The 27,490-nt window shown below is 44.4% G+C and overlaps 1 protein-coding gene across 11 annotated transcripts in view; it reads left to right on the top strand.

The window, feature by feature from the left end:
- GPATCH2L (G-patch domain containing 2 like) overlaps nt 1-27,490 on the top strand; it is a 94,798-nt gene that overhangs the window by 8,364 nt on the left and 58,944 nt on the right. For 4 of the 11 annotated variants that reach the window (XR_012645918.1, XM_074996742.1, XM_074996739.1 and 1 more), the window contains exons 4-10: nt 1,221-1,397; nt 2,695-2,774; nt 4,853-4,920; nt 5,759-5,778; nt 5,855-5,909; nt 8,943-9,028; nt 24,327-24,424. Coding sequence is in view for 9 of the 11 variants with exons in the window: in XM_074996742.1 (XP_074852843.1) it covers nt 1,221-1,397; nt 2,695-2,774; nt 4,853-4,920; nt 5,759-5,778; nt 5,855-5,909; nt 8,943-9,028; nt 24,327-24,424 (584 nt within the window). In the remaining 2 variants the exon portion in view is untranslated. Of the gene's footprint in view, nt 1-1,220; nt 1,398-2,694; nt 2,775-4,852; nt 4,921-5,758; nt 5,779-5,854; nt 5,910-8,942; nt 9,029-24,326; nt 24,425-26,365; nt 26,409-27,490 lie in introns of those variants that run through there. The other 7 variants (XM_074996746.1, XM_074996744.1, XM_074996743.1 and 4 more) reach the window with 7 other exon arrangements.

Below are 27,490 nucleotides of genomic sequence, written 5' to 3'. Positions count from 1 at the left end.
TACCCTACATACATTTTTGATTCTTAATATCTTATCTTGCTTTTCTATAGTATTATGCATTGCTAGGTGTGCCTCTCTGTTATCCAGAATATTTGAATATCTGTCCACTTCCCAGTCAGAGGGCTGCTGGATATGAGAGAGTTTACTGTACTGTGGTTTCCTTTGTGCACGATTTGGGAATACTTCTTTTACTATGCTTTTAAATGCAAATTCATTGCAGTGTAAGACTGGAGTTTGTAGGTAATCAGAATGGGTGAGGATGGAATAGTGATCAGGGAAAGAACTAGGAGTTGGAGGAATTGGGTTAGCTCACAAAGGTGTTTCATGTAACTTCAGTAAAAATCATGCTTTTCATATTGAAATGCCTTGGTATGTATCAGTTGCATGAAATCTAATACTGGGAAGTATGATTAAGGCAAAAATATGTCATTGGGTTTTGTGGGATGACTGCTCAAACTGTCTGCTGTAGTTAGTTACTGGGACAGCTGTGTTATTTACACTGGGACTCTCTTTTTAGGAGGTTTTGTGGTGGTTAGTTGTTGCTGTCCCATACATGAACAGGTTGTGATCTCGACAGGTCCTGAGTGGTTTTCATGGAACCAAATGTGTGGCATGGTTAATATTCATTGACCCTTTCTGTGCACGAAACCACCAGCTATTGCTAATGGAGTTGTGTGCTTTTCCTTGAAGCTGCTTTCGTCTGAGTGTGGCTCATTCCTTTTGCTGGACAGGTTGCTAGCATGTGCAACATTTGTTTCTCCTTCCCACCCCCATTTTGAGAGCTCCTTTGTGGTAGCCGATAATGCAAGTGCCAGGCCACCTTCCTTTCACTTCCCCTGCAGTAATTGCATTTGAGTTAAGAGCTACACTCCTACATCAGACACCACATAGCTCTGAAATAATGTCAGTGTGGTTCAGCCACAACTGAGCAAGGTCCATGAAAAGGACCATTCAGCTAAGGACTTTTCATGCAAGGCAGTGGCATTCTATGGGAAATGCTGCTCATGTCACTGTAGACTGAGGACAAGAACAACTGGTGCATTTTGTTGAATTCCTAATAATTACAGTACTATCACTAACATTTAATATAAAACTCCTGTAAACTGTAGGAGTAACTCCCAATGACTCTTCAGGTGACTTTGGTGTTTTTCTGGTGTGGAACATGTAATATTTTGAGGTTCACCCACAGGGGATGATGTAACTCTGTGCTACATCTCTAGGTGATGATGAGCAGAGTGATTGGTTCTATGAGGGCGAATGTGTCCCAGGATTCACTGTCCCCAACCTTCTGCCTAAGTGGGGAACTGATCACCGGTCTGAGGTGGAACGAATGGACTCCAGCTTGGAAAAACTCTCCGACTCTACTTTCCTTTTGCCCTCCCGGCCTGCTCAGAGGGGTAAGCTCCACAGGGAATGGAACGGGTTCAGAAGTGTGTTGGTGAACTGTCGGATGGCAGAGAGAGCAGGTTTCATTCACAAAAATCTTCAACTTAAGCTGTTATTAAAGTTGGCCTGTTCATAGATTTTTAAAATCTGCTTGCTTAGGATGATTTGGTTGTGCTCTATCTTTCGAACGGAGCGATGTGGACACTGCATGTACCTCTACAGTAAGTGGAATTTCAATATTGTGTTTGCTGTTATCTGTAAAGCAAACAGATGTCTAGATTAAAGATGGCCACACCAGCCACAAGAGAATGCTTAGAAATGGTGGCATCCTTCATTTCAGCTACCTAAGTTCTTTAGTCCCTGTTTCACAGATTTTTATCAGTAGCTCTTGGGTAAGTCTTATGGAGAAACTTATTCACAAGAGGTTTTGACTTGTGCACAGTGTTACAGAGCAGAATGTAAAACCTAGTTCTCATTATTCAGTCTTGTACTCTAGGTCAGGGGCAGGCAAGATCTGGTCTGTGGGTCAGATCTGGTGTGCCAAGCCTTTTAATTTGTCTCGCCCATGCTGCTTCGTGATGCTCTCTACACTGTGGGGGGAGGGCTTCATGCTCACTGCCCCCGCACCCCAGCAAAATCTCTCAGTTCCTATTGACTTGAAACCAGCCAATGGGAGCTGAGAGATTTTTCTGGGAGGCGGGGCAGTGCAACTCAATTTCTCAATTCCCATTGGCTGGTTTCTGGCCAATAGGAGCTGAGAGATTTTGCTGCAGGCAGCGGCAGCATGTGAAGCCTTCCCCAGAGCAGAGAGACTTGTGAAAGAACCAGTAGGCTGAGGCTATTGGCAGTCAGGGAAGCCTGTCTGAGAATGCTGCTGGCCAGAAGCTGCTTAGGTAAGCACCTCACAGCCAGAGCCTGCCACTGGCATGGCACCCGAACCCCCTCCCAAATTTTGTACCCACTTCTACACCCATCTCCCAGGGCAGAAAGCTCTCCTGCACGCAACCCCCTCCTGGACCCTAAAACAACCCACTCCTTCACTCAAACTCCCCCTCAGACCCCACACCCTACCCTACATCCTAGTCCTCTACCCCAAGCTCTGTTCTGCACCCAACCTCCATCCCAGACCCAGCACTTCCTCCACAGTGCTGTTGACCACTTACCAAAATCTTGGCATGACTCCCTCCTCCTCCAAAAATTATTGCTCATCCCTGCTCTAGGCATTGGACCACAAGGCATCTCATTACTGTTTTAACAAAGCAGACTTCTGCTTTCAGTGCTCAGCCTTTTTGTTTCCTTGGTTTTCAGGGTTTCATGCCCGTCTGAACCGTCTTCCTGGAGCTTCTGCCCGCTGTCTCAGAAAGGGACGTAGGAGGCTCATTGGCAAGGTATTGCCTCTTCCAAGAGGGTAATTCTGTATGTGCTTTTCTGGTCAATCTGGAGCTGCTGCTGAAAGGCAACATGGGGATTATTTTTTGCAGAAGGACCCTGTGTGGTCATCTGACACACACTACTTCCTTTATAAAATAGCTGCGTGGCTGTCATCCTGCTTTTAAGACTCTATAGTTAAATAGCCAAGGAAGATGAGATGATTGAGAGTGGAGAGGGAATGCAAAGGAAGCAATATGGCAGGAAGCTTGACAGAGCATAATGGGGAAATGACAGTAGTGGATAAATCTGGGAGACTTTATGCAGAATCAAAGCCTGAAGCAAGGACTGGGAGCTTAAACTTAATGTTGAAGGTGAAGAGAGTTCTGAATAGAGAAGTGTCATGGTCTTATTGTCATCAGTGACTGATGATTTTAATGGGTTCATTTTGGATGGATGAAAGGATAGGAGCTCAGAGAGAAGGTTCCAGTAATGAGTACCAGAAATCACCAAAATTTTTGGCCAGGGTTGCAGCATTTGGCTTAGAGAGACAAGACCATATATCTTTTGCAAAAGAAGAAACAGGGTTTACCACCAGTCTGCACGTAGATGTGGGTAACTACGTCAGTGTTGGGATGATGGGGAAGAGAGTGGAACTATCAGCCATGGTTAAGTGAAGAGGCTTTGGGGGGATGAAGGAAGGCAAGGGATTAGGTGTTTGGTGGTATTTAATTTGTGTTCTTGGAGGCTCTGGTTTATATTCATTGGTGAAGACCCAGTTTTCCTCCCAGCCACTTGCCTAAGGATGAGAGGGAAAAGGTAAAACCTCTCACTACAGAGAGGAAGTTCTCCCGCACAGAGAAGATAGCACTTCCAATGAGTCAGTGTTGGCAGGGGCAGGGGAGAGTTGTCATGGTGCAGTTCCTCCCGCTTCTATATCAGCCACCCTCAGCTGCTCCTGTTCATCCTTTCAGCTCATTCACCTTTATTTGTAATCAGCATTTAAAATAAGAGTCCTCAGCTGGCGGGAAATGTGCTTTGAGCAGGGCTCTCCAGGCTACCTGCAAAGGCCTGTGCCTGTTAAAGTCTCCTCTAATGGTACCAAATGAGAAGGATAATATTTACTTGTTTAATTCATCTTCATCACCTTAAAGGGATCTTTGTCATTTCCAGCGGAGGTCACTGTTCCCCCTCCCTCTTCTTTCTCTAAATTGTAATCATAAATAATGAGTTTCGTTCAGAGCTTCCCGCCAGCAAGCTGCTAATTACCCAAAGTACGGCTTGTAATTTACACAGTAATAAACCGTAAATTTAAACATTATGGTACTTTAAGTTAATAATTTTCCTGCTGTAACAAATAGCTTATCTTTCTTCACCCCTGCTGCTGCTTTCCTTAAACCTCATGCTCATTTGTGCTCGGGCAGTTTGGCATAAGCTTTGGAGAGTCTGGCCTATGAAGCCTTCTCCCTCATATCTGGAGCCTGACATGCACCTCACCCCATCCCCTGCAGTGAATTTTTTTATGGCCAATTGCGACGTGAAGATGAACAGCCTGACACTGAGAGCCTCCTGTGTGAATGTGCACAGGCAACAAGCATGTGCTTTGGTGAGAACCAAATTCACAAAGCAATTCATCCCTCTTGGAATGTGCTTTTACTCAACTGCTGTAGGAGCTCTAGTTGAATTGGCTGCTTGCAGACAGTCCAAGCTCCTATGCAGAATCCTTCAATTCCTTTCTCCTTTTAGTTCTTTCCTATGCTGGTGAAATCTCCATGCCTTTTTTTTGCAGTGCGTGTTGTAAAGGAGGGAGAAGGAGGAAGGTTCAGCTTCATGAGAAAGAAAAGCTCAAGGTTCCAGGTAGTAGGATCTCCTTGCTGCATGAGCTGAGTTTACTTGTCCAACTCACCCAGCAGCATGGAATAACTGCTTTCTGGAGTCTCTTGTCCCTGAGGGGAATCACAGTCCTCATTGCCAGGTCAGACAGGTTACTCTGAGAAAACAGGACGTTGAATACGTATGTGGTGTCTATGCTCTCTGCTTCTTGAAGGAGGAGAGGGAATGTGTCAGATGAAGCTTTTGCCTATTTTTTGTGTTTCAGGAGACCAGCTTGAGCGCTCTGGGCACTGAGAGGATGGGCCACATTGTTAGTGACCCACGTCAAAAAGAGTAAGGACCTATATGCTACTGATTATGGTCTAGCACTTTAAATAGGCAAAGGGGAGGGTGAATTGTCCTGTACCTTGAGACTACCCCTTTCCATCTGCCTGTTGGAACTGAGCAGAGTGAGAACAAAATAACCTGCGGGATGGGAGATAGTTGGAGCCAAAACTGACTTGTTCCTCTTTTCTGTTCTGTTTGCTTTTGGTCACGTCCCCCTCACCCCACCGTTTATAGGTCTGTCCCAATGTATGACTGCCGCACTCTTTCTCTTTAATTACATCAAACCTTCTTCCTCCTCCTGTCTTCACAACATGCACTTGAAAAATCCATCGGTCCCCAGCAGAGCCTAAGAGGGTCTTCTGTACTTGTTATTGAATAGCACTATATATAGAGGAACACCATGGGAACAGAGCTGGGCAGCAGAAGTAACGCTGACAGGGCACCAGCCAGTCTGCCTTCCCAACAAATCAAAAGTTCTTCATTTCTCTCCCAGCTCCTCCTTATAATCATAACCATTACCATAGGTGAGCAGGGAGCCTGGAACTGCCACTATAGTGGTTTGACAGATAGGGTGTCTCTTCCTGATCATGCTGCAGTGAAATCCAATCTTCACTGGCTTTCGGCAGCCAGATTTACTTGCCTCCTTGGCTACCTGTGTCTGAAACTCATAATTTTTAGTATGGGTCCTGTTAGCGTTTAATCTCTCTCCCTTCTTTTTCCATCTCTTTTCTTCCCCCCCCCACCCCCCCGCCTTTCTTTCTATTTCTCCTTAACCCTCCTGCTTCAACTGTCATCTTCCTGTCTGTTTCCCCTTCCATCTTTCCTCCCTCCGGTTTCTGGACAGGAAAGAGAGACCGCAACCAGGTAAGATAGATCTTCTCTGTCCCTTTTTTTTTTTTTTTTAAATTTTCATTTTCTCACTTGGTTTCCTTCTCTCTAGAAAGAACAAAGTGCTGGCTTCTGACTTCCATCATATTGTGGCCTGTGCACATGAGGTAAGGCAGCCCCAGCCCTTCATCTCACTCTGATACCTTCCATGCTTCCAGAACATTTGCATGCCAGCGATCATATGGGCTTTTGTTACAGAGTAGTTCCCTAGGATCCCAGTCTTCTCCTGCAGTCTTCCTCTTTATATATGGTTGCTTAGCTTCCTCCCTGACAACAAGTTGGAAGGAATGTCTTAATGGTTGTAGGATCTCTGGCCTCAGAGAATTCAGTGCAAACCCATGAATGGGGTTCTTTCTTGATTTAAACCCTTCACTTTCATCTGTGTTGGGTCATGCTTTTTCCAGTGATTCTCCAGATGGAGAAAAGCTGTTGCCCTGGTGGTTGTTAAAAATCAGCCAGACTAGGGAAGCACTGGAAAGTGGTGGGGAAGTAGAATAGTCACCCCCTGCGCTTTCTGTCAACCCTGCATAAATGCATGCTGTCAAGTCTTCTTCACAAGTGTGTGTGTTGATTGGGGTCAGTGACAGTTGGCTCATTTAGCCAAAGCAGACTTTGCCAAGGCAATGGGACTCTTTCTCAGGAGCACGAGTGCTGTATTTTTACTCACAGCGTTAGTTCCTCCTCCTCCTCAGTGGTTAGATGAGTATTTCGTTTCACAGACACTGATGTTGAATGCACCTTGTTTTTGAAATTGGGTTTCAGTTTTACTGTCTCAGGTGGCTCTGAGTGATTGTTCCATATCTCTACTTTTGAGGGCAATGTCACCCTTCTCTCTCCAGCCTGTTTGAACAACTTTCTAACATTCAGAGTATTTAATGCTGTGAGGGTCATATTGAAGACTAACTGCAGACATTGAGAGACCCATAGGAGATGCTGCTCTTATGATGAACTTATAGCCACCAGGGGTTATTGGAGGTTCCTTCCCTGTTGTAATGTTGTTTGTCTGACAATAGCATAATGGTCCATTTAAAGAAGCTCTCTGATAACTGACTGTTCAGAGATTACAGCATCTCTTCAGCCTGTATCAAGCCCTTTGTTTTTAAAACGTGGCGCTGTGCTCTGGATTCCTGAGGCCAGGGTACTTCTATAGCTGAAGGATTATTAATTTCATTTCTTACAAGCAGGAGCAAGAGAGCCCAGTTCTTTGAGAAATGTTCCTATGAGTGTTCCACTTGAGCATATGTGCTCTGTGCCTTTGATTAGAGATTTTCAACAGCAATACCTGTTTGATCCAAATGTGCACTCTAGCTATCCTCAAGGATATATAGGTCTGTTCTGGATGAAGTGCCTTCCATTCCTGCAGCAGAAATATGCAAAGCTGCTGCATAGATTTCAGTTCACACCTTCTCTACACACCACTCTTTAGTTCATGCTTTGAGGGCAGATGTTAATATTTGGTTCTGCAGTTCTGCAAACAACTCTAGACTAGGTTCCAAAGTGCTCATCTTGTTCAGAGGATACTGCTCAGGAGTTACCTCAAGCAGAGCCACCGTATGAACAACTTGAAGGAGGAGAAGAGGGTATTTGACTTGTAAAATAACTGGATTTCTTGGAGATGTTTCCCCCTATTGGTGCTTCACTAGCTATAGTTCTTCCTCTCTGCTTTGGCACCTTCAGCCGTGAAAGACTTTGCAGTAGGGAAGGATGTGATGGCAGTTTGTTCGTAGTAGTCCTGTGTGTTTCTAGTATGGGAACCATTGCAATAATTAGGACATATGCCCAGACCAAAAAGGCACTGCTGTCAAAAATCTCATATTGAATGCACATAGGCTTTGTCTACACTGCTAAGTTTAAAGTGCAGCTGCAGCAGCACTTTAAGATGGCATCGTGTTTAGGACAGCAGCACTGGGACAGAGCTCTCCCAGCACTGTACTAATACCACCTCCATGAGGGGAATAGCTAACAGCGCTGGGAGCATGGCTGCCAGCACTAGGAACCTTTTTACACATGACACTTTACAGTGCTATAGCTTTTTGGGTTTGGGGGGTGTTTTATCACACCTGTGAGTGAAAAAGTTACGGCACAATAAAGTGGTACTGTAGACAAGGCCATGTATACCTTTTGTGGACACCCATAGGAGAACGCTTTTCAGGAGTTACTGTATAAGTTGCCTCTCTCCATTTTAGGATGGATTATCAGAGATCTATTTAGCACTTTAAAACACTCATAGAATGGATTCCCTGCCCTAAGAGCTTCCAGTAAAAGTTGAACAAACAGGAAGAGAGGATGATTGTGATGCTTGTAATCACTTGGGAGGTTAATGCAGGCATCCAAAGGGTAGCCAGCAAGGTGAATTCTGAACTCCTCTTTACAAATTGAGTAAGCGTTGTTCCATGTCATCATGCAGATGATTAATGACTGTTCAGTTCACTCTTCCCTTAACAAGAATAAAAAGATTTTCAGGGTTTTGTCCTTCAAGATAAGCTGCCTTTAATAGGGTGGAGGGCATGTAAGTTATTCCAGTGCGTGCAGTGTAACAGAAGATCTTGGAGTAGTCTAAAGACCAGGAGGAGGAGGATGAATATCCTGTTTCTCTGAAATTGGTTTTAAAAGGGTACTTGGTGTGAGACATCTTACTAACTGGGGGATGGGTCTCCTACAGCTATGGAAGCAATGAGTTCTCTTTGAATTAAGCCTTGAAACTGAGCTTTTTGGGGAATGATTAGTCTTCTGGTAATGAATCTGCTTCTCTGAGCTAAGTGTACAGTGTGAAGAAGGAATTGTTTTAACATCATCTTTACTTGCATTTATAGAAGTGACTTCTGTCCTTGGAGCAAAGGGCTTGGACAGGAAGCTCGCTCTGTGGGAGGTGGACTCTGGTCATGGAGTGCAGTAGTTCCATCTGGGGCTCTCTGAATATGCTCTTGTTCACCTCGTGTTTGTGTGCTGAGAAGGAGGAGTAACTCTTCCTCAGTGGAGTTGTAGCCTTGAAAGAGGGTAGTAGAGGGCACTGAATCAGATACCACTTGGCCTCATTATTTGATGGTATGTTGAAGAGAGTTTCTGAATGGTGCATGAGCTGCTGCATCTGGAGACTGTTCCTTAAACACTGCTTAAATAATCTCTCTTGGACTTTCCAGTTCAATCCGTTATCTCCTTTGTACTCTCTGGATGTTCTTGCTGATGCCTCCCACCGAAGATGCTTACCAGCACACTGCACTGCCAGGTAATTCCCCTGCTTTGCTCCTATAATGAGGATTGTGTTATTTCGCTTCCTTTAGCATGTCTGGTGCGTTCAGTAGTGGCAAGCCTCGGAGTTAATGCTCTTGAAAGCCTGGGTTCCAACACTAATAAAGTGTACAAATGCAGTGAGTTTGTCTTCACTCAGTTGCCAATGATCATGCAAAGTATTGAGCAATAGGATGCTGGGGAGTGAACATGATCTGGGTTTGAAATACAGACTGGACCTCTGACATCTAGTGCCTGGTAATACCAAGCTAATGGGTTGCTCTAGATCCTATGGAGACAGAGCTGGTCCTGCTTTGAGAAGTGGGTTCAATAGATGACCTCCTGAGGTCTCTTCTACTCCTAACCTTCTATGTTTCTATGATATTGTTGCCTGTTGTTAGAATTGGAAACCAAACTACATAGAAAGTGGTGATAAGCTAATATGCATAACTGAGAAACACTTAGATCCCTGAGTATCTGAACTGGGAATCCTGAATGGATAGCAGACTTGGCAGTAGATAAACTGAGGTGACTGGTGATATCTCTATGCTGTGGTATTATGGTTAGAGTCTTGGATCAGGAATGACTGAGGAGTCAGATGTGTTCGAGTTGGTATTGTTGGGTTCAAGGGGGAAAGGTCATGTGTTGTACCAGTACCTTCTCCTGGCCAACGCTAAATCTGATTAAGTGCTGGCATCAAAGAGGTCACTCCAGCACTCTCAGCAATTGTTGTTGTCAAATTGTGAGAAACCTTTGTTCCCTTCATACCGTGTTTGGATGAAGCCTGGTCAAGGAGGGAACTCTGCTTATTTCCTTAAAGATGGATTTATTCTGAAGGCACTCTCCGTACTTAAAAGCTTCAATTTTTTTTTACTTGTTAATTAGTAAATAGGGCATGAAAAATATACTGGGATTGTTCATCTAAATGACGGCTCTGGCATCTTCCCAGCTCAGCCTCTCCTCCCACTGACTTCTGCAGGGAATTCGTGATGTTGCGCCATGATGTCATGCATGTAGGTCTTTCAGTTGTGCATAGGATACAGCAGCTGAAGGAGCAGTAGCAGAATAAAAGTAAAAAGAATGCAAATGATAACCGACCAGCAAACCTGCTCCTCTCAAGGCTTCTTTCCTTCCAGTTTGCCCCAGCATGACAGACTTGCACTTCTGATAAACTCCACAATTAGGTTTGCAATTGCATTGCTACATAGTACAGTGATCCTTTTTGGTGCACTGATCATATACCCAGTGCTAGAAGTGGAAACAGCCATTCCCTCGTCTTCCTGGAAAGAACACTCCTATTTCCTGTTAATAAGTCCAAACAGGAGAAAGCTGGTGGTACCTACCTTGTCCTGTGAAAGCCTGCTTTGCTCCTAAAGCTATTGGTTATGCCAGGGGTCTGCAACCAAAATATTGACCAGAGCCCTTTTTTCAAATTCGGTTACAAAATCAATACTTCCAAGAGCCGCAACGCATGGGAATACAAGACAGTCCTTAATAAGTAATGTCAAACCATACTTTTTGTAACCCCTATTTTAAGAACAGTGCGTGCACAATGATTTGTGCCAGTGTGAAAGTTTGTTACTTTCACCCGAGTTGGAGGGCAAATGAGGCAAAGGAAAAGGCTGTGCCTGGGGATTGGCTTTAAAAGAAGAAGCAGCAATATTTGCATCTACCATCCCCACTAGTGTTTCTCAACAGTTTTTTATAAAGTAGTCCTATTTTGAAAAAATTAAGTACCCCCAAGCCCCCACTTAATCCAATCCCCACCCCCCTCCTCCAGAGCCAGGCACCCCCATCACCACCCCCCTGGCTCTGTAATCCAGTGCTGCAACTCACCAGAGCCAGTGATGCCACTGCCACGTGCTTCTCCCTTGAAGTGCTGGGGCGGGACATGTGCACACAGCGGCGCACAGTGCTCCCCCGGCTCTGAGCATTTTATTGCTCAAATAGCAATGGCATGTGGCTCAGGCACACATACCCCCTGGACTTCTCTCATGTCCTGGGGTCGGCAACCTGCCAGCAGAGTGGGGAGCCAGCCTGAGGCAGCTCTGTGACCAGACCTAGTCCAGGCAGCTCTGGTCAGGGAGGCACAGCAAAGCACCACATAGGAGTCAGCAGCGGCAGCATCCAGAGCCGCAGATTGCCGACCCCAGATTCTGAATATTTTGAACAAAGGTTTTCTGAAACAAGTGTGATCTTTGGGAATGCTCATTTCTGCTACAGGAAAAATTTAGCAACCAATGGTTGCGTGTGCATAAGCTTGAGACTTCAGAAAGTACTACCCTATTTCAAAGAATAAACCTCATGTCCTAGCCAAACTTTTATGCCTCTAATTGCCTCATATCTCAGTTCCTTCTGAGGGTTAAAGCAGATGTTGCATTCTTTACCCTCTCTCCTAATCTGTGGTGGTGTGTTGTCATGTGCTGTTCAGCAAGTGGTTTGTTCGCTCGGGACGTGGCCTGCAATGAGGATGAAGTGGTTCCACTATATAGTGTGAAAAGTGCTTACGAGTTCTTTTGGATGAAAGATGCAGTAGAAATTTGTGTGCAGACTGTGTACTTAGGTAAGATCAAAGTCTTTAATGGAAGGTGGTTTGCTTTAGCTAAATAAGCAGCCAAAGGTATGAAAATGCCAGGACACACACTCAAACTCCATTATAGAACTGTCCCCACAACAAATAGGTTTTCCTTTAACCCCTTACAGAGCCACTAAAAAGGTTCAAGAGTGGCCTTTTTGTAAATCCCGACATGAAGGTGAGCTAGTCCCATGAATCTAGTCATCCAGTGCTCTAGTCATCGAAATCTCCCAGGATTCCAGGTTTGGAACCAGTTTCTTCTTTTGTAAGTTTCAAATGATCTGTTCATCTACTTGTCAAATGGTGGTGGGAAAACACAGGATGTGGGAAGAAAGGTTAAAGATCACGTGACATCTGGATAGATGTTAGCATGTCCTCAGAGTTTTGTAGAAATGTACTGAACGCCTACTTTCAGCTTGGTGTTCGCTGTGCCAAGTAATACTGCCACCCTCTTAATTTCTTGTCTTTTTTTACAATTGCTGACTGCCTTTAGAAAGCCTTTAACAAATGTATCTGTTAGAAACAGTTGTCAGGTGGAGTTTCTCTTTTTCCCTCATGGAAGTGTTTTCTTTGCCTTGCTGATTGTGTATGGTGCAGTTTGTTTGGCAGTGTGATGCAGTGCGTGTTTTGGAGACTAGTGCTTACTTTAAATAGAGCTGCTGGCCAGAATGCTGGGTATGGAGGTATGGGCATATAAGAAGGGCTGTTCAGCATCAAGATGTAAGTTCTTGTGGAGGGTTCCTTGGAAAGGTGCAGCTGAAAGGCTGTATAAATTGTACCGAGCAAGATTTTCTTTCTTGCTTTACATCTGCAACAACGAGAGATTTTGTTCAAAGTGTCTGAGTAGCACTGGGAATTTCACACCCTCATTAGAAGCAGTTTTGTGTGTGTGGATGTGGTGACTCTGTTATCATTAATGGTATAATTTTATTTTGCAAGGCGAGAAGAGTTTTCTGCTTTCTTGCAGCCCTCCTCAGGGATAGCTGGTGTATTAATTTGCTGTATTGCCTCCTGGCTGTTCTCAGGCTGTTTTTCCTCTTCATCATGGAATTTTTAATGGCCCTGCTGCCTCTCGGGAGGTGTGCAAGGAAGAGTACCTCAGGGATCACTTCCCTTTTTTTATATGCCTATAATTACTCTCCTTTAGGAGCACAAAAGCGTTTGCTAATCATGCCTTGTCTGTTAAGGTTTCCACTTGACAATGCAGCCTTTTACAGGCAAGTGAGAGAGGCTTGCATGGACAACCCAAATATTGTTTTCTACCTTCCCTTCCCTCCCCTTCATCCCTTCCACTGCCACCTATTCTGTGCAGTGCCTAGAAACCATATGGAGTGGTAGTGCTCAGCAGTTGCTTTCTTCTCAAACATGTTTGGGTACTGCAAAAGGATGAGCTTTGTAGAGACTCAGAACCATTGACTAGGCATTAAAATTTTCCAAGGCTGCATCGTTGGGAAGGTGCTTCATGTTTCATTGTGACCTGATAGTCTAGTGTTATGATCTTCCCTAGATGGAGTCTAAGATTTCAGAGTGGATTTGAACCTCTGTTCCTCTTCATTCTGGACCTTTGAGTCTGAGCGAAGGGTGGAGGAAGACAAATGGTCTCCATTGCCATTTGCTGGCTGGTCATCCTCCAAAATGAGGTTGGGAAAGAAATTCATGTATTGCCCTTCCTGGAGGTCAGAAGAAGAAGAGTGATGTTCTATGTCCAGAGAGATGTGGCCTTTCGATTAAGAGGATGGGGATGGAAGGGGGCCGGGAGTCTACGTTAGGGAGAGCTCCAAGTTGTGTTTGAATCCTCACTGTAAAAATGGAACAAGACAAAGGGATCCCCTCTTCTTTCTCCTTGGATTCTTTACCTAGGATACTGGAAGGAAGGCGGTTTGCTTCTGTGCCATCACACACGTTTCTCAGTAAAGAATGGATGTTAGTACATCTTTACAAATCCTTTCTTGCTGACTGCTGCCATTGCATGAAGGGTGAGGAGTGTAGTAAATGACCCATGAGGTTCACATGATTTCAGAGGTCAACAATCTTTCAGTGCTTTTGGAAGGTAAATGTATGCTCCTTTAGGACTTGTTGGGGCTCAGGAGGGTAGAAGAGGAGATGCCGCTGTGCAGATGAAATGCGTGCTCTGTGATGTGGCAGCAAGGGACTTCTGCATGCATAAGAGCTGGTTATGGTGACTGGATGAGAACCTTGAAGTGATTTACGCATGTATGATGTGCAGATCAGACTTCGGTGCCCAGCTGGTTGTATCCTTTCGAAGAGGAGGAAGAACTCTGCTCTTACTATTAGTTTTGAGCTTTGAAGCCACCATAAACAGCCTCAGGTTTTACCTCAGGGCTTAAAAAGCAGTCTTTTATTTGGCCTGCTGCTGGTGCAGCCACGCAAAAACAGCCGCTGGACTATGTGCTGCTTTAGTATCCATAGCCTTGTTAGGCTGTCTCTGTTGAACATGTACTTTAACATGAGGCTATGGTGGCCTTTGTTTGGAAGACGTTAAGATTATGACCACTCCTAATGTTCACTGTTACATTGACTAGCATGGTACACATGCTTTGTGTTAGTGTTAGAAGAAGTTTAGCATGGCATTGTGGGGATTCAGTGACTGAGTCTCATCTTGTGTGCTGTATACACTTCAGCCCTCAACAAAGTCCTAGACTGGAAATCATAATCACAAATAACTTAGTTGAGGTTCTTTTGTATGCCAGTGGGAATGCTTTGCAGCAGCTATTATACTGAAGAACTCTTCCTCTTGGTTAATTTTTACTATATTTTTAAACCATATATGTTAATCTGGCATGGAGTGTTCTCTGGAAAGCCTGTAATGTGTTCTTGTTTTCAGCAGTTGTGCTACTTCTGAGTCAATATTTTGAAACATTGGACATCAGTTGACAATCCAGGCTTAGTTTTAGTGAACGAGCTGCTCCAGTGGACTAAATGAAATGAATGAATGTGGTGTTCCTTAGCTTAGTTCCTCATAGACAGTTACCCACATCACAAAACCTACCACTGCACATTGTGCTAATAGACCCCTTCCCAAAAGAAGCGAAGAACTCTTTATACTAGTGATGACTCCTCCAGTTTAGGCTTGCTGTATTTTGATGGAGTAAAAGGGAGTAGGAGCTTATGTTGTGCTGTGCTGATTGTGGAATAAATGAGACTTTCAGAATCACAGGCTCACCATTTATTTAAAAAAAGAAACCTAAATCAAAAATGCATCTTTTTGGCTAAGCTTGTGATGGTGCAAAAAGGAAACCATAATCTAACTTTTCTGGAACATGGCAGGAAAAACAGCAAAACCCAGCCTGCTGTCCATCAAAGATGCTTCCCTCTCTCCAGGCATAGCTTTATGTGGAGTTGTGCTACACCCTGGCTTAATTCATTAAGAACAAAGTGGGAGAGAATCCAGGTTATCCAGTGTTTGTGGATAACCATGGATTCTTCTTCAAGAGCTTGCTAATGTCCATTCCTTGTGCTGGAAGTTTCTCTCTCAGCAGTATCTGTAGAGGAGTGGTTTTGGTGCCCTCTGGAGTGGTGATCACATGGCACTGTATAAGGGCAGCACCCTCTCCCCACACCCTCAGTTTCTTTTGGCCACCCGTGACTTTGTACAGAATGTTCACTGCTTTTTTTAGCATTGCTTAGGCTTTGTTTATAGGAACTAAAGTCCTTCTTGAGGTAGTTCAAATAGTAGTTAATTAGTTGTCCCTTAGCAGTAGTTAGTTTTGTTAGTCCCTTCTGGGACTCAGCTGGGAAATGGGGCATTTAAAAGTGTATCATCCCCCATCTCCATTTTTGATTTTTAATAAGGGGTGTGAAAACATACTTTGAGAACCAGAGGGGTGCAGGCTGCAGTAAAGGTTAAGAACCACTGTTCTAAGGCTAAAAAAGAGCGTGCGATCAGGCTCAAAGCACTCCTGATGGAGTTACAGATATTTTGGAGCATAAGTTTTCCTGGGCCAAAACCCTCTTCATGCATCTGATGAAGCAAGTCTTTGCCCACGAAAGCTCATGCTCCAGAATATTGGTTAGTCTATAAGGTGCCCCAGGAGTTCTTGCTGTTTTTGAAGTTACATACTAACTCAGTTGCCTCTCTGATACCTGATGGAGTTGGTGCTCACTGTGGCCCTGGGGCAGAGGTCTGACTCGTCACCCAGTACTGTGATGTCAGTGGTACTGATGAGCTGGCATCGATTCCTGTCTGCAGTCCTGTCCATGAAGACCAATAGAGGACAATCTCCTACCCCCTGAAAGGGGAAAGACAAGGTTCAAGGAGACCTAAGACCTGCATTGGGCATCTTATCTCTCTGTTCACTACGTTGGACCTCAGCTTATGTAGAGTGGTGCAGCCCATCCCATTCCTTGCATGGAAGCACACTCACAGAGCTTGGCCTTTGCCAGCTTCAGGTGTTGTCAACACCCAAAGGTCTCCAGGCTGTGCAGGAAATCCTGATGCTCCTAGTGCTGTTCTCAGAGTACTTCTGATCGCAGGGTACCTCTGGAATAAGTCATCTGCTCTTCGCCCTAGAAGCACTGCTTCCCAGAGGATGCCGCCAGATGTGGAGATGCCTCTCTAGGAGATCCTGGTCATCAGGTACCAACTGCTGTAGATAAGGCTCTGGTACAGAACAGGGCTCAGTATTGGCAGGGCAGCCTCCCACATCTACGTCATCAGCAACAAAACCTGTCCAGTGGCTGGCTCCATGGTATCATTGGCTCCAGGGGTGAATGGGGGTGTTCATTCATTTAGCCCACGCATCCTGCCCAGTTGATGTTCGGAGTATCAGACATGCCAGGGAACTTGATGACCCATCTCCCTTTAGTGTTTGAGTTTCATGAAAAGATTTCCTTTCTCCCCCACCCCCTTTGTCTAGGCAGACAAAGGGGGTCAACCTGCTGGCCCACCAACGGGTCCTGTGGAATCTGTAGTACCAGCCACTGCCTCTTCATCGCTGGACAAAGCAATTACCAGGGCCCCTCACCAGTAACTGTTGAAGGCGGTTGCATCTAACCTTGTCCTGGAGGCAGAGGAGTGGAGGGAGCAGGTGGTCTCCCTGTTAGATGTCTTCTCCTCCACAGCCCCTGCTGGATTGGCCCTTCCCTTTCATGATGGGTGGCAAAACCCCTTCTCTCTGCCTCCACCTCGAAGGGGGCAGAGCATACTTTGTCCTGAAGAAAGGGCATGTTATTACCACCGTGCCCCAAATTTCCTAGTGGTCAAGACAGTTAACCACAGGGAACATCAGGGGCAACTGAGAGTTAACACAGAAGATAAAGATTCCAAGAGGCTTGACTTGTTCCAATGAAAAATTTATTTTTTGTGTTATTTATAGCTGAGGGTGACCAACTGCTGGACTCTCCTGAGCCACTGTGCTTTAATGTGGCAGACCATGACCAAGTTCAAGAATCCTTTCCTGGAAGGTTCCTATAAAGAATTCTGAGCCATATTTGATGAGAGCACACCCACTGCCAAAGTACTTTTTCAAGTTGCATCTGGCACTGCAAACCACAGTGTCTGCCATCTATGTGCAGTGAGTTTTCTGGCTGCTCCTATATGAGTTGTCTACTGAAGCTCAGCAATTGAGTCAGGACCTCCCCTTCAATGGCCAGGCCCTCTTTGCAGAGCCGATGGATAGAAGATTGTCTGGACTTTAAGATTCCCATGTCACTGTAAGGACCTTGGGACACTCTGATTTGGGCCCAGCACATGAGCAGGTCAAACCACAACTACCCAAGGGTCAAGGAAGGACCTTAGCAGGGCATACTGCACAAAAAGCCAAAGGGCTATAGATCGCGAGCAAGCCACCCACCCTCACCATCTGCTCAGTCAGATTTGACCCACTCCAGACAAGGGGCTAACAAGTGGTTTTGTGGGTATGCCTGAGAACTACATACAAACTACTTCCTGGATCCAATTTTCCCTGATTTTGGCAGCCACATTTTCCATTTGCTGCTGGCATGGTAGGGAAAAACTTCAGACCTCTGGGTCCTCAGTACAGTAGCACACAGCTGCAGCCTCCAGTTTATTTCCATCTCTCCCCCCCATCCTTCTCACAAGAATCTCCTTGAACAGAAGGCTCAAAGGCTCCTGCAGCTGGGGGCATTGGAGGAGGTTCTACCTCCCTACTGGAATAAAGGTTTCTATTCCTGGTATTTTTTGATTCCAGCAGTGGGCTGCATCCTATCTTAGACCTATGAGATCTCAACCAGTACCTCCAGAAACTAAAATTTTGCATGGTCTCCCATGTCTCCATTATCTCCTTCCTGGATCTGAGAGACTTTGATGCCCCCGTCGACCTGAAAGATATATGCTTCCACGTGGCTATCTTCCAGGATAGCTCATTTTTTTCCTTTATGGTGAATTAGTCCCACTGCCAATTTGCAGTCTTCTTATTTGGCTGTGTTATTGTGCCAAGGATGTGTACCGAGTGCATGGTGCTAATCGTGGCTTACCTCAGCCACTGGGGTGTCCAGATTTACCTGTACCTCAACAACTGGCTTGTCAAAAGCAGTTCCAAAGCGCAGGTCCAACATGATGTCAGGTTCCTGCAAACCATGTGCTGCTGCTTGAGGGAATTGGTCAATGGTAAAAAGTCCATGTTTAGTCCCAGTTCAAAGGACAGAATTCCCTGGACTGGTGCTTGACTGTGTCAATGCAAGAGTGTTTCTGCCACTAGTCAGGTATCAGGCCCATATCAATCTAATCATGGAAGTATCTTGTACCCCTATGACCTCCCAAACCGTGCATCCCCTCCTGCATGCCTGCCCCAAGTGACAACTCCCTTTCAGATCCTGCACCCGTCCTCCTGGTCAGAATCCACCCAAAACTTGCCCACCAGTCCCCTGCCTCATGCGCAATCAAATTCCTGCACGCCCTCCTCCATGCCTCCTCAGGTCATAAACCTCAGGTCGTAAACCCTTCCCAGACCCTGCACCTCCTTCTGCACCCTCTTCCAGATCAGAATCCTCTTTTGCACTCAGACTTCCACCCAGATCCTGCACCCCAGCCTTCTGCCCCAGGTCACAATCGTCTCCTTCACTCAAATTCCTCCCACAGTTTCTGCGCCCCTATCCCTTAACCCAAGCTGCCTTCTGCACCTAACTTTCACCTCAGACCCTGCACCTCCTCCGTTAATATCACGGAAGAGTATGGCCCTTGACCACTTACCAATTTGTTGGAGTGATGCCCCCCCCATAAAAAATTATTGCCCAACCCTGCTTTGTAACAACCAATCGTATGAAATACATGGTATTTGTTGGTTAATACACAACAGTGCCACATCCTCGATAAGATGTACTCTGAATACTTAGAATCTGTGTCATCCTAATCCACTCACCAGGGTACATTCATCCTGTATCCCCAACATACACCCTTTATGCAGATTTACAGTACCCATAAAATGCACTGAGCAATTGAAATTGACACTTTTACCACAGCCAAGCAAAGTTAGTGAAGAATCAGGGGGCTCTTGATTAACTAGCTAGAGTGTGGATGATCAATAAGGGATAAATCTAAAGGAAGTACATATTGTAGGGTGATTTACGATCACTGAGCTTTTGAAGCAGGAGCACAGTGGCTGTATGCAGCGTAGTTGGTACTTACATCTGAATAGGAGGCTGTTCTTTCTTTTGTTTTCAGTATAGTAAAGCAGGGGTGCACAAAGTGGGGGGTGGGCTCCTACCAGGGGGATGTGAAATTTCATAAGGATGCTTATTAGGATGATTGGCTGCTGGGTGTCAGGCTCATTCATCTCATGAAAAATGTAGAAATGTTATGGTTTTTATGTATGTGTAGTCACATCTATGTACTGATTAATATTTTTTTTTACGTTCTACACATTCTCTTACATATGTCAAAGGGTTTTATTTCACATGAATATCACCAAAATTTGCATTTGTTTGGATTGCATTAGACAGGTTGCAGGGGCCCTGCTAATAGCAGGGGTGAAAAATGGGGCCTGATATAAAAAGTTTGCTCTCTCCTGCAGTAAAAGATTCTGAAACTTTAATAACTGACCATTTTTGAAATTTGTGTATCTTTGTAATTGTAATGAGAGGTGGTTGGAGTTTGAGCATGGAGCTCTGAGCTCCTGTATTTTAATCCTAGTTATAGCTTCTTTTACTGGCTTGTGACATATCTCTTTACATCTTTTCCACAATGGGAATGATAATGCCTATTTCCTTCCCAGGACTGGTGTGGGAATTAACTGGTTAATGTTTGTATAGCATTATAAAGTTTAGAGATGCTATAGGAGAGCTACTTATTTTCTGTGGTCATCTAGCTCATTTATGTAATCATCTTGTAATCTAGCACTACCTTAAAAAGTACAAAATAAAAATTTTAGGCTAGCGTTGTTTATTTTAATCTCTTCTATCTGTTTAGATTCAGGTGTTCAGAAACCTATGCCATAGTTGTCAAATTTTGAGTGCCATTATCAAGAATGTGTGTGCAAATCAGGTATTGTGCGAGCAGGGTCATGTGTACCAGCTGGATACCTTCACCCCCTTTTTGCATTCACGCACACAAATTGTGTGAGCCTTTCTGAAACCAGTCGCATAGGCCCTGATTTTCATGAGGCTTCTGTTTCTTTCACATATTCAAGTAATACCTGACCTTGATCTACACCCCCAAAATTCAGGGCATTAGAAAATGTGGTCTTTAGTGGAAGCTGACTTCCAGACTTTAAAAGCATCCCATTGGTAAAATTTCTTATTTCTGCAGTGACTGATCTCATGTTGTACATAATGAGCCTGGCAGATTTGAAACTTTAATTGATGGTACAGGATGCAAGATTTTGTTGGGTTGTGCATTTTTATTCCTCATTGTTTATGAATTTGAGACTTCTTACTAGCTAGAGCCAGGAATGCTTTCACAGTTAGCACGGCCTGGCTAGCTTTGTTCTCAGGGCTTCCCACACTGTTATGCTGATGCAGTTCAGGGTTGAATTGCAGCATGCAGTCTTGGATTCCTGTGAGTTCAGGTTCCAGACTGTGTGAGCACATTATGAGCAAACATATTTCTACATGAACAAACACTCAGTTGGAAATATGAAAGCACGAAACTCATTTCCTTGATGACCTACAAGAAACTGGAACTCATGACCCTAAGGATGAAAAGCAGTTATTAAACAACTAGAAAAATTGTAGAAAAAACAGCTGTAAAAGTGTGAAGATCTGAAAGAAATGGAAGATTTCCTTTTATCTTAATAGTTTTTGGGCCTTTATTACTGTAATAGCTAAACACTTTGCCGTCTTTAATATATGCGAGAGATAGAAAGTGCTGTTATTCCTGTTTTACAGATAGGGAACAGAAGCACGGATACATTTAGGCTGTCAACACTGCCCCACGGTTTGGATCATGGGGGCATGGATAACTGTGTACAAGGTGGCACTTAGGGTAGACTGAATTTCACCAAATCTAGTGCCACTGTGGGAATGGGGGTGGATTACCCTCTTGCCCATGTCCAGAGGGCCTGGCCAGCTTGAGGCCCCTGGAAAAATCCCTTCCCAGCACAGCCCTGGGGCTGGAGGAGCTCTTGCTCCCAGCCATAGAGCTTTTTCAGTCTGAGCCGCAATGCAGGGGCCCTGGGGGAGGAAGAAGTGGAGCGGAAGCTGAATTGGGCATGGGGTTGCAAGCTAACGGGTGGAATGGTTAGGGGCTCTGGGTCTGGCTCTGTCTCTGCTCAACCCACTTCCCGTCCTCCCCACATGACCCCAACTAAGACATCAGCTGCTGTTCTCCCACCCCATTTTGGGCCCCTGCGGGCTGGGACCAGTGAGCAGGAGAGTGTTCTTAGATGGAGGAGGCGAGGTAGGGGACTAGCTTCCCCAAGACTGCCCATGGTGTGCACCCAAGTGCTATATAACAACTCCTCTGTGTGGCCCCTGTGGCTGTGAACTAAAAATCTACTGATGATAAAACAGTCCTGTGGCACCCGAGAGACTAACAAATTTATTAGGCCATGAGCTTTTGTGGGTAAAATCCACTTCCTTAGCTTTCATGGGTAAAAAGCTCTCCCAGGCCTTGAGTGACAGGCCAGTCCTCTCCTACAGACAACTGCTCAACCTCAAGAAAATAGTCCCCAGCAGCCACACACCATACCACAGTTATTGCTGTCTGCACTCTTGTAGTCTGAACTGTGGAGTAGTATAGACAAGCCTTATGTGATGCTGGAAGTCTGTGGCAGAGAAGGAACTTGCTTTCCATTTCACTTTTAAATTACTCTTCCCTGTTCATTCTGGAGCGTTTGGGTGGGTCTCCTTAAACTACTGCTGAGAATATATTTTCTGAATTAAACTTCTTGATATTTCTGCTTATGAGCAGAGGTCAGAGTTGGTGGGAGGGATTAGATGACAATGCAGGTTGTGACTCCCTCATCCAGCACCCTCAGGACCTGAGTGGTCCTGAGCCAGGCGCTTTGCTGGATGAGGGGAGGTCAGGCCTGCCTAGCCAGAGTCCTTGCAGCTGTGGGGCTGCTGGTGGGATTGTGTGCCCCAGTTAGACTCTTGGCGGGCTCCTGCCTGTGGCTGGGCTCCCTACAGAGGGCATCCCCGATCTCAGCCGGGCTCTCTGACCTGGCTAACTGCCACCAGCAGGGCTCTGCTCCAGCCCTGCACAGCTGGAGCGTTCTGGTCCAACGTCTGTGGACCTGCCAGATGAGTGTTTCAGCCAGTGTTCTGTTCAGATTTTGTACACAATTCCAGTTCCACTGTGACCTATAATAATTGAAAGCTTTTTCAAAAGTGATAAGCAGTTAAATTAGTGTGATAGAAACCATCATCATTAGGCTCCAGAGTTAATATAAATGCCTGTGAATGGGACATTGTTGACCTGGGGGAAAGGTGGTAGGTTTTATGGATTTGGGAAGGCTTGCCAGTTGGACTTAAAAGATTATAGGTTTGTACCTTTTTTGAGTTAATAGTTGAGTTTGAGACAGAGCATGTTTTAGGCTAGAGGTGAGTTTTTTGGGATTTCTAGTGATTACGTAGACAATATTTTAGCAGCACTTATGGTTTGTTTATTTAGCAACATGATATGTTTTTGCAGTACTTAATACACTGAAGGTGTATAACACAGTTAGTGTTTGATTACAGTTAAAGGATTTTACTTAATATTTTAAAGCACTACCAATTGCTTAACTAACTGTACTTATGGCTTAAACTTATGCTAAGCAGATAGGATGCAATACGCACAAACCCTCCACGCACCAAGGGGTTTTTATACCCATTTTACCACATAATGATTAAATTAGGGTCTGACCTCATTGAGTCTTCAACATTGCTGATACCCCAAATTTCTCAGTGATTTCAGCCTGGATGTTTCCAAGTTTCTCATGAGGGGTCAAGGGGGAAATACCATCTAGCGACCTTTATCCAAATTTGGCTGACAATTTCACACCTTTTTAGGTTGGGGGAAAATTTGGGTACTATTGGCATCAGAGATATACTCTGGATAACGAAGATTTACGCACATCTGACCATTACTAATATAACCTTAACCTTAGTTCCAAAAAAATATTCAACAAAACATCCCCCTCCCCTGCATGCCATGTTTTACTGTCAGGCTACTTGCGTTTCTGCTAACAAAAAAAATAAAAGGTCATAGGCCTTTTTTGGGCCTAAGTTAGCTAAACTGTTATGGCTTCTTAATACCTATGACAATAGTATAATTCTTACTTAAACTATATCTTCTACTACAACTAAGCTAAGCTTAAGCACAGGCTAAAACATTCAGGCTTTTAAATTGTTTCAGCTTATGAATTGGCGCAGGTTGAACCTCTCTAGTCTTGTGCCCTTGGGACCTGACTGGAGCCAAATGAGAGAATTTCCTGAACCATGGGAGGTTAGTATTGTCTAACAGCATTACCAAGACTTCCACTGCTTATTGGGTCTTAGAAGATATTAAGGGGTAAATTACAGCTAAATAACAGTACACAACACTGAGAGTCAGGACTAGCAGCTGAAAACAAACTTTATGGGATCCCAGGAAACTTGGCCACACCCATGATAAGTAATCACCTGGCTTATTAAAATCAGACTGGATTATGGATGTTGCTGTACTAGAGGGGTTAAACCTGTTTTAAAAAATGATATATGTGCTAGCATAGACCAAGTTCTGGTGTTTTCAGCACAAGTGCCTAACAGTCTTGAAAGCACAGGAGCCTGATTTACATCCAGCATAAGCACTAAATCATTTGTGTCACAAAACAGGTAAAAATTTTGTAGTCTAGGCACACCTTGCAATAATGTTCCTAATATTATGTGAGTACAGAGCTGTTTTCATAACAACAGAGGCAAGAAAGCTTCCCTTACTTTTTCATGAAAGCTTACATTCTCTGGAAGGTAATAGAGCCCCACAGAAATGGTAATATTGCATCCATTAAGTACCTATTCAGTCCCATCCTTGTCTGTGCGATGATTTTATTAGCTACTTCAGAGCTATATTTTGAGATAATTAATCTGCTGCCCCAGCTCATGTCCTGGATCTGATGTCTGAGCTTTAGAATGAAACAAAAAGTTTTGGCCATAGGCTGTGGATACGGTGTGGGGGATGTGAATAAGCTGCTGCTTCAGCTGGAGGCTGTCCCTTTGACCAGGCAGCAAGCAGATGGATGGAGGCTGGCCAGGTGGTGTTGAAGACTTAGTGATCAGCACCAATTCCTGAGAAGGTAACGTGAGGACAATCATTTTAATATTTCATTTTCCTCACCCATTACAGACAGACAAATATACACCTGGGGCCACCATGCTCAAGGGATATCAAGAGGAAACGAAAGCCAACAGCAGCTGCAGCCTCTCTTTCCAGCCCTGCTTCAGGTAAGTTGATTTCGCCCTAGCACCCTTGCCTGTGCATCATCACTTCTCCCGCGGGGGTGTTCCAGCATAGTGAAGCAATGGAACCAAGATTTTCAAAAGTGGCTGCTGATATTGGGTATTTAATTTTTTTTGGATCCCCAACTTAAGATGCCTTAAAGGGCCTTGATATTTTTTCAGAAAGTCTGAAGCATTCATTCTGTGAAAGCCTTGCCTTTTGAAGGCACTTAAAGCTGCACACCCAAAAATCACTAGTTACTTAAACGTGCTGTGGAGGGTTAAGGTAAGAATCTTTAAGTTGGAGAGCTGGGGAGGACTGGAAAATATGACAGTATTTGCAGGAACATTGTGAATTAAAATTCAGTGAAACACAGGTGCAAAGGTGACAGTGAATTGCTGCTGTAAGTGGTTTGCACACAGCAAAAAGTGTGGCCCAGTTAATGAATATATGAAGGTGCATCCATGGTAAGTTAGTATCATTGACACTGCAAGGTCAATATTCTGTGCTGCTGCTGCACAACCCATTATTTTCACCCTCCTTAAATTAATCCAGGCAGCTTCATAGCAATGAGGAGGTGAGTCCCTGTACTTCCCTGATCTCTTTCACAATGGCTGGTATGTACTGTGTTTTGGCTTCCTCTCTGAAGGAGGTCTCTGGACCCTGTGTTGCAAGTGCAAAATTCTCACGAAGATTAATAGCTCACCTCAATAGTCATACTGATAATTGTCAAGTCCACCTGGAGCCTTTACCAATTTTGGTAGTAATGGCCCTTGTTCCTGGAATGCAACATCTGGAATTCTGATTCCCTCCCTCCTCGCCATGCCCCCCCACCCCCAAGTGGATGATACCTCAAAAGTGGATTTTTTTTTTTTTTTTTTTTTTTTTACAGAACTGAAATTGACCCAGGTGTGAAATGGGTATAGGTCTGAGGGTCAGAGTTTTTGTTTTTTTGTTTTGTTTTTGTTTTTGGAAGATGGGGAGATACTTACTTAGAATTCGCTCCTGGAAACTTTTAAATCCCATCACGCAATTAGTGTCATCCATGTTATTCCTGATGGCTTGTGATAAAATTGTTGTGTCAGGAATCCGCAGCAAGAAGGTGGTGGCCAAGAGCAAAGTGATTATTGGGCCCAGGAGACAGTGGAGAAGACCAGAGGAGCCATCAAGGGATGGGTGGAATCATGTTGGTGCCTCTTCTGGGGTTTGTGGGAGATCAGGAATGACAGTGCTGGAAGGAAATCGTGCAGTCCACGCAGTTCAGATGATATGTCTAGTCAGTAAGGTCCAGAAAGATCTCTGAGCTGGTTTCCAAGGGACAGAAAAGTATGTGGTAAGCAACTGAAGTGTGTCAAGTTACTTCTTCCTGGCAAAAGTCTGTTTGCTGGTCTGTCTGTAGTGCTGCATGTTGTATCAAGAAAATTAGATTCCTAGAGTGGAAGAGGGTGTGGATATATATCCAAATAGCTAATTATTGGGCGTATAGAGTTCTTGGTGGGAATTCTTGTCCGATCATTATATTTATCCTTCTGCTGTTTTCCAGGGTTCTTTCTATTCAGAACGTGACTTTTGTGGTCTGTTACTGCTCTGTTTCTATATACTGAGCTTTCATTTCTATGGCTGTTTTATGAGGGTAAATCTCAAAACACTTTAAACAATTTTACCCAGCCTTGTGTGTATAAGATGACACACAAAGACAATTGCAGTTTTCTTCTCTTGTCCACTCTCTCATTAGCTACTAAAATGTCATTAACCAGGATTTACCCTTTCTTGGTTTAGTTTGGCAACCTCGCTTTCTCTCACTGGACATGTCTCTTTGAGAAATCCTGTTCCTGCAGTGAAAAATAAAATTCTAGAGTGATTTAGAATTCAAGCCCATAAATGAGAATTTACCTTTAAATAACTCTCAGCTATGTCCAACTGCTCTCGTCTCACTTGTTGACCAGGTCCTGCTTCACTGAGCTTCTTTTTCTGCAACCTGAGTGCCCCATGGAGGTGAAGGACACAGCCTGAGCTGGCTCCATCAGTCAGCAGAACAAATGGGCTTGCTCTGCCTAACATCGGGCTATCTCGGATTCCACCTCTTTTATAGAGATGAGTGATGAAGAGGGGCTTGTTCTGCTTTGCAGCTGTATTAATACACATCAGGGGCCAGCTCCTGGCACTAAATCACGCTTCTGCATACATCTGTTATCGGACTCCTCACCAGCATGATGAACAAGACTGCAGATAGAGGCTTCCTCGTGTCATTCTTTATAGGATTTTCCTAAAAGAATAAATAGCTCAAATCTCTGCCAACACTCTCCCCTGTCATTGTGATGAATTTGGCTTCTTTCTTAAACATGCAGCTACAAATCTTCCCCAGTCGCACCCTCCCCCACCCACACAAAGTTTGAAGTTGAATTTGACTGAATTCAGCAGATGTTGTTAAAGGCCGTGTGAGTGTTTGGAATGAAAGAAAGATTTGAGACTCCATTTATTTGGTAACCTAACAAGCTAGCTAAGTTAATTATCAATTCTCTCCACATGTGGCTTGCTACTTAATAAATAGGTTTTGGTAATGCTCGTTCTGTCAGAGAGGCCCATACTAAAAGGCTTGACTAGATGTACCCAATAAACTAAGGGGAACTTCCAAATCTGCATCACTTTGTCAGAGTAGGAAACTTCCAGTAACAGTACTGCTGCCTCAGGCCAACTGGATTAGCCACTGCTGCTAAAATAGATGGCATTGGAGAAGAGAGGTTTGAGCATTTTCTCCCAGAACACTTGAGAATCAACAACAGTAAGGAATTTAAAAGGAGACTTAATTGTGTCAGGAAGTGATTCTTGTCTTCAGAAATGTGCAGGGCAGTCCTTTTCACTCAGTTACTCAGAAAGCTGAAGCTGAAAGCCATAGCTTTCCAGCCAGGAAGCAGATGGACATTGTACCCATAGAAGTGTGGAGATGTTTGTAATGCAGTGCATCACACTGATGTCCCAGTTGGTTTTCTGTAGCCTGGCTGAATGCAAAAGGGATATGAACAATTCTCTTCTGTTGTGAAAATATTTATGTACTTATTGGCTGTGTACTT

Source organism: Carettochelys insculpta, chromosome 6 (assembly GCF_033958435.1).
Source record: "Carettochelys insculpta isolate YL-2023 chromosome 6, ASM3395843v1, whole genome shotgun sequence".
NCBI classification, from domain to species: Eukaryota; Metazoa; Chordata; order Testudines; family Carettochelyidae; genus Carettochelys; species Carettochelys insculpta.
This window is presented reverse-complemented; position numbering and strand designations above follow the sequence as displayed.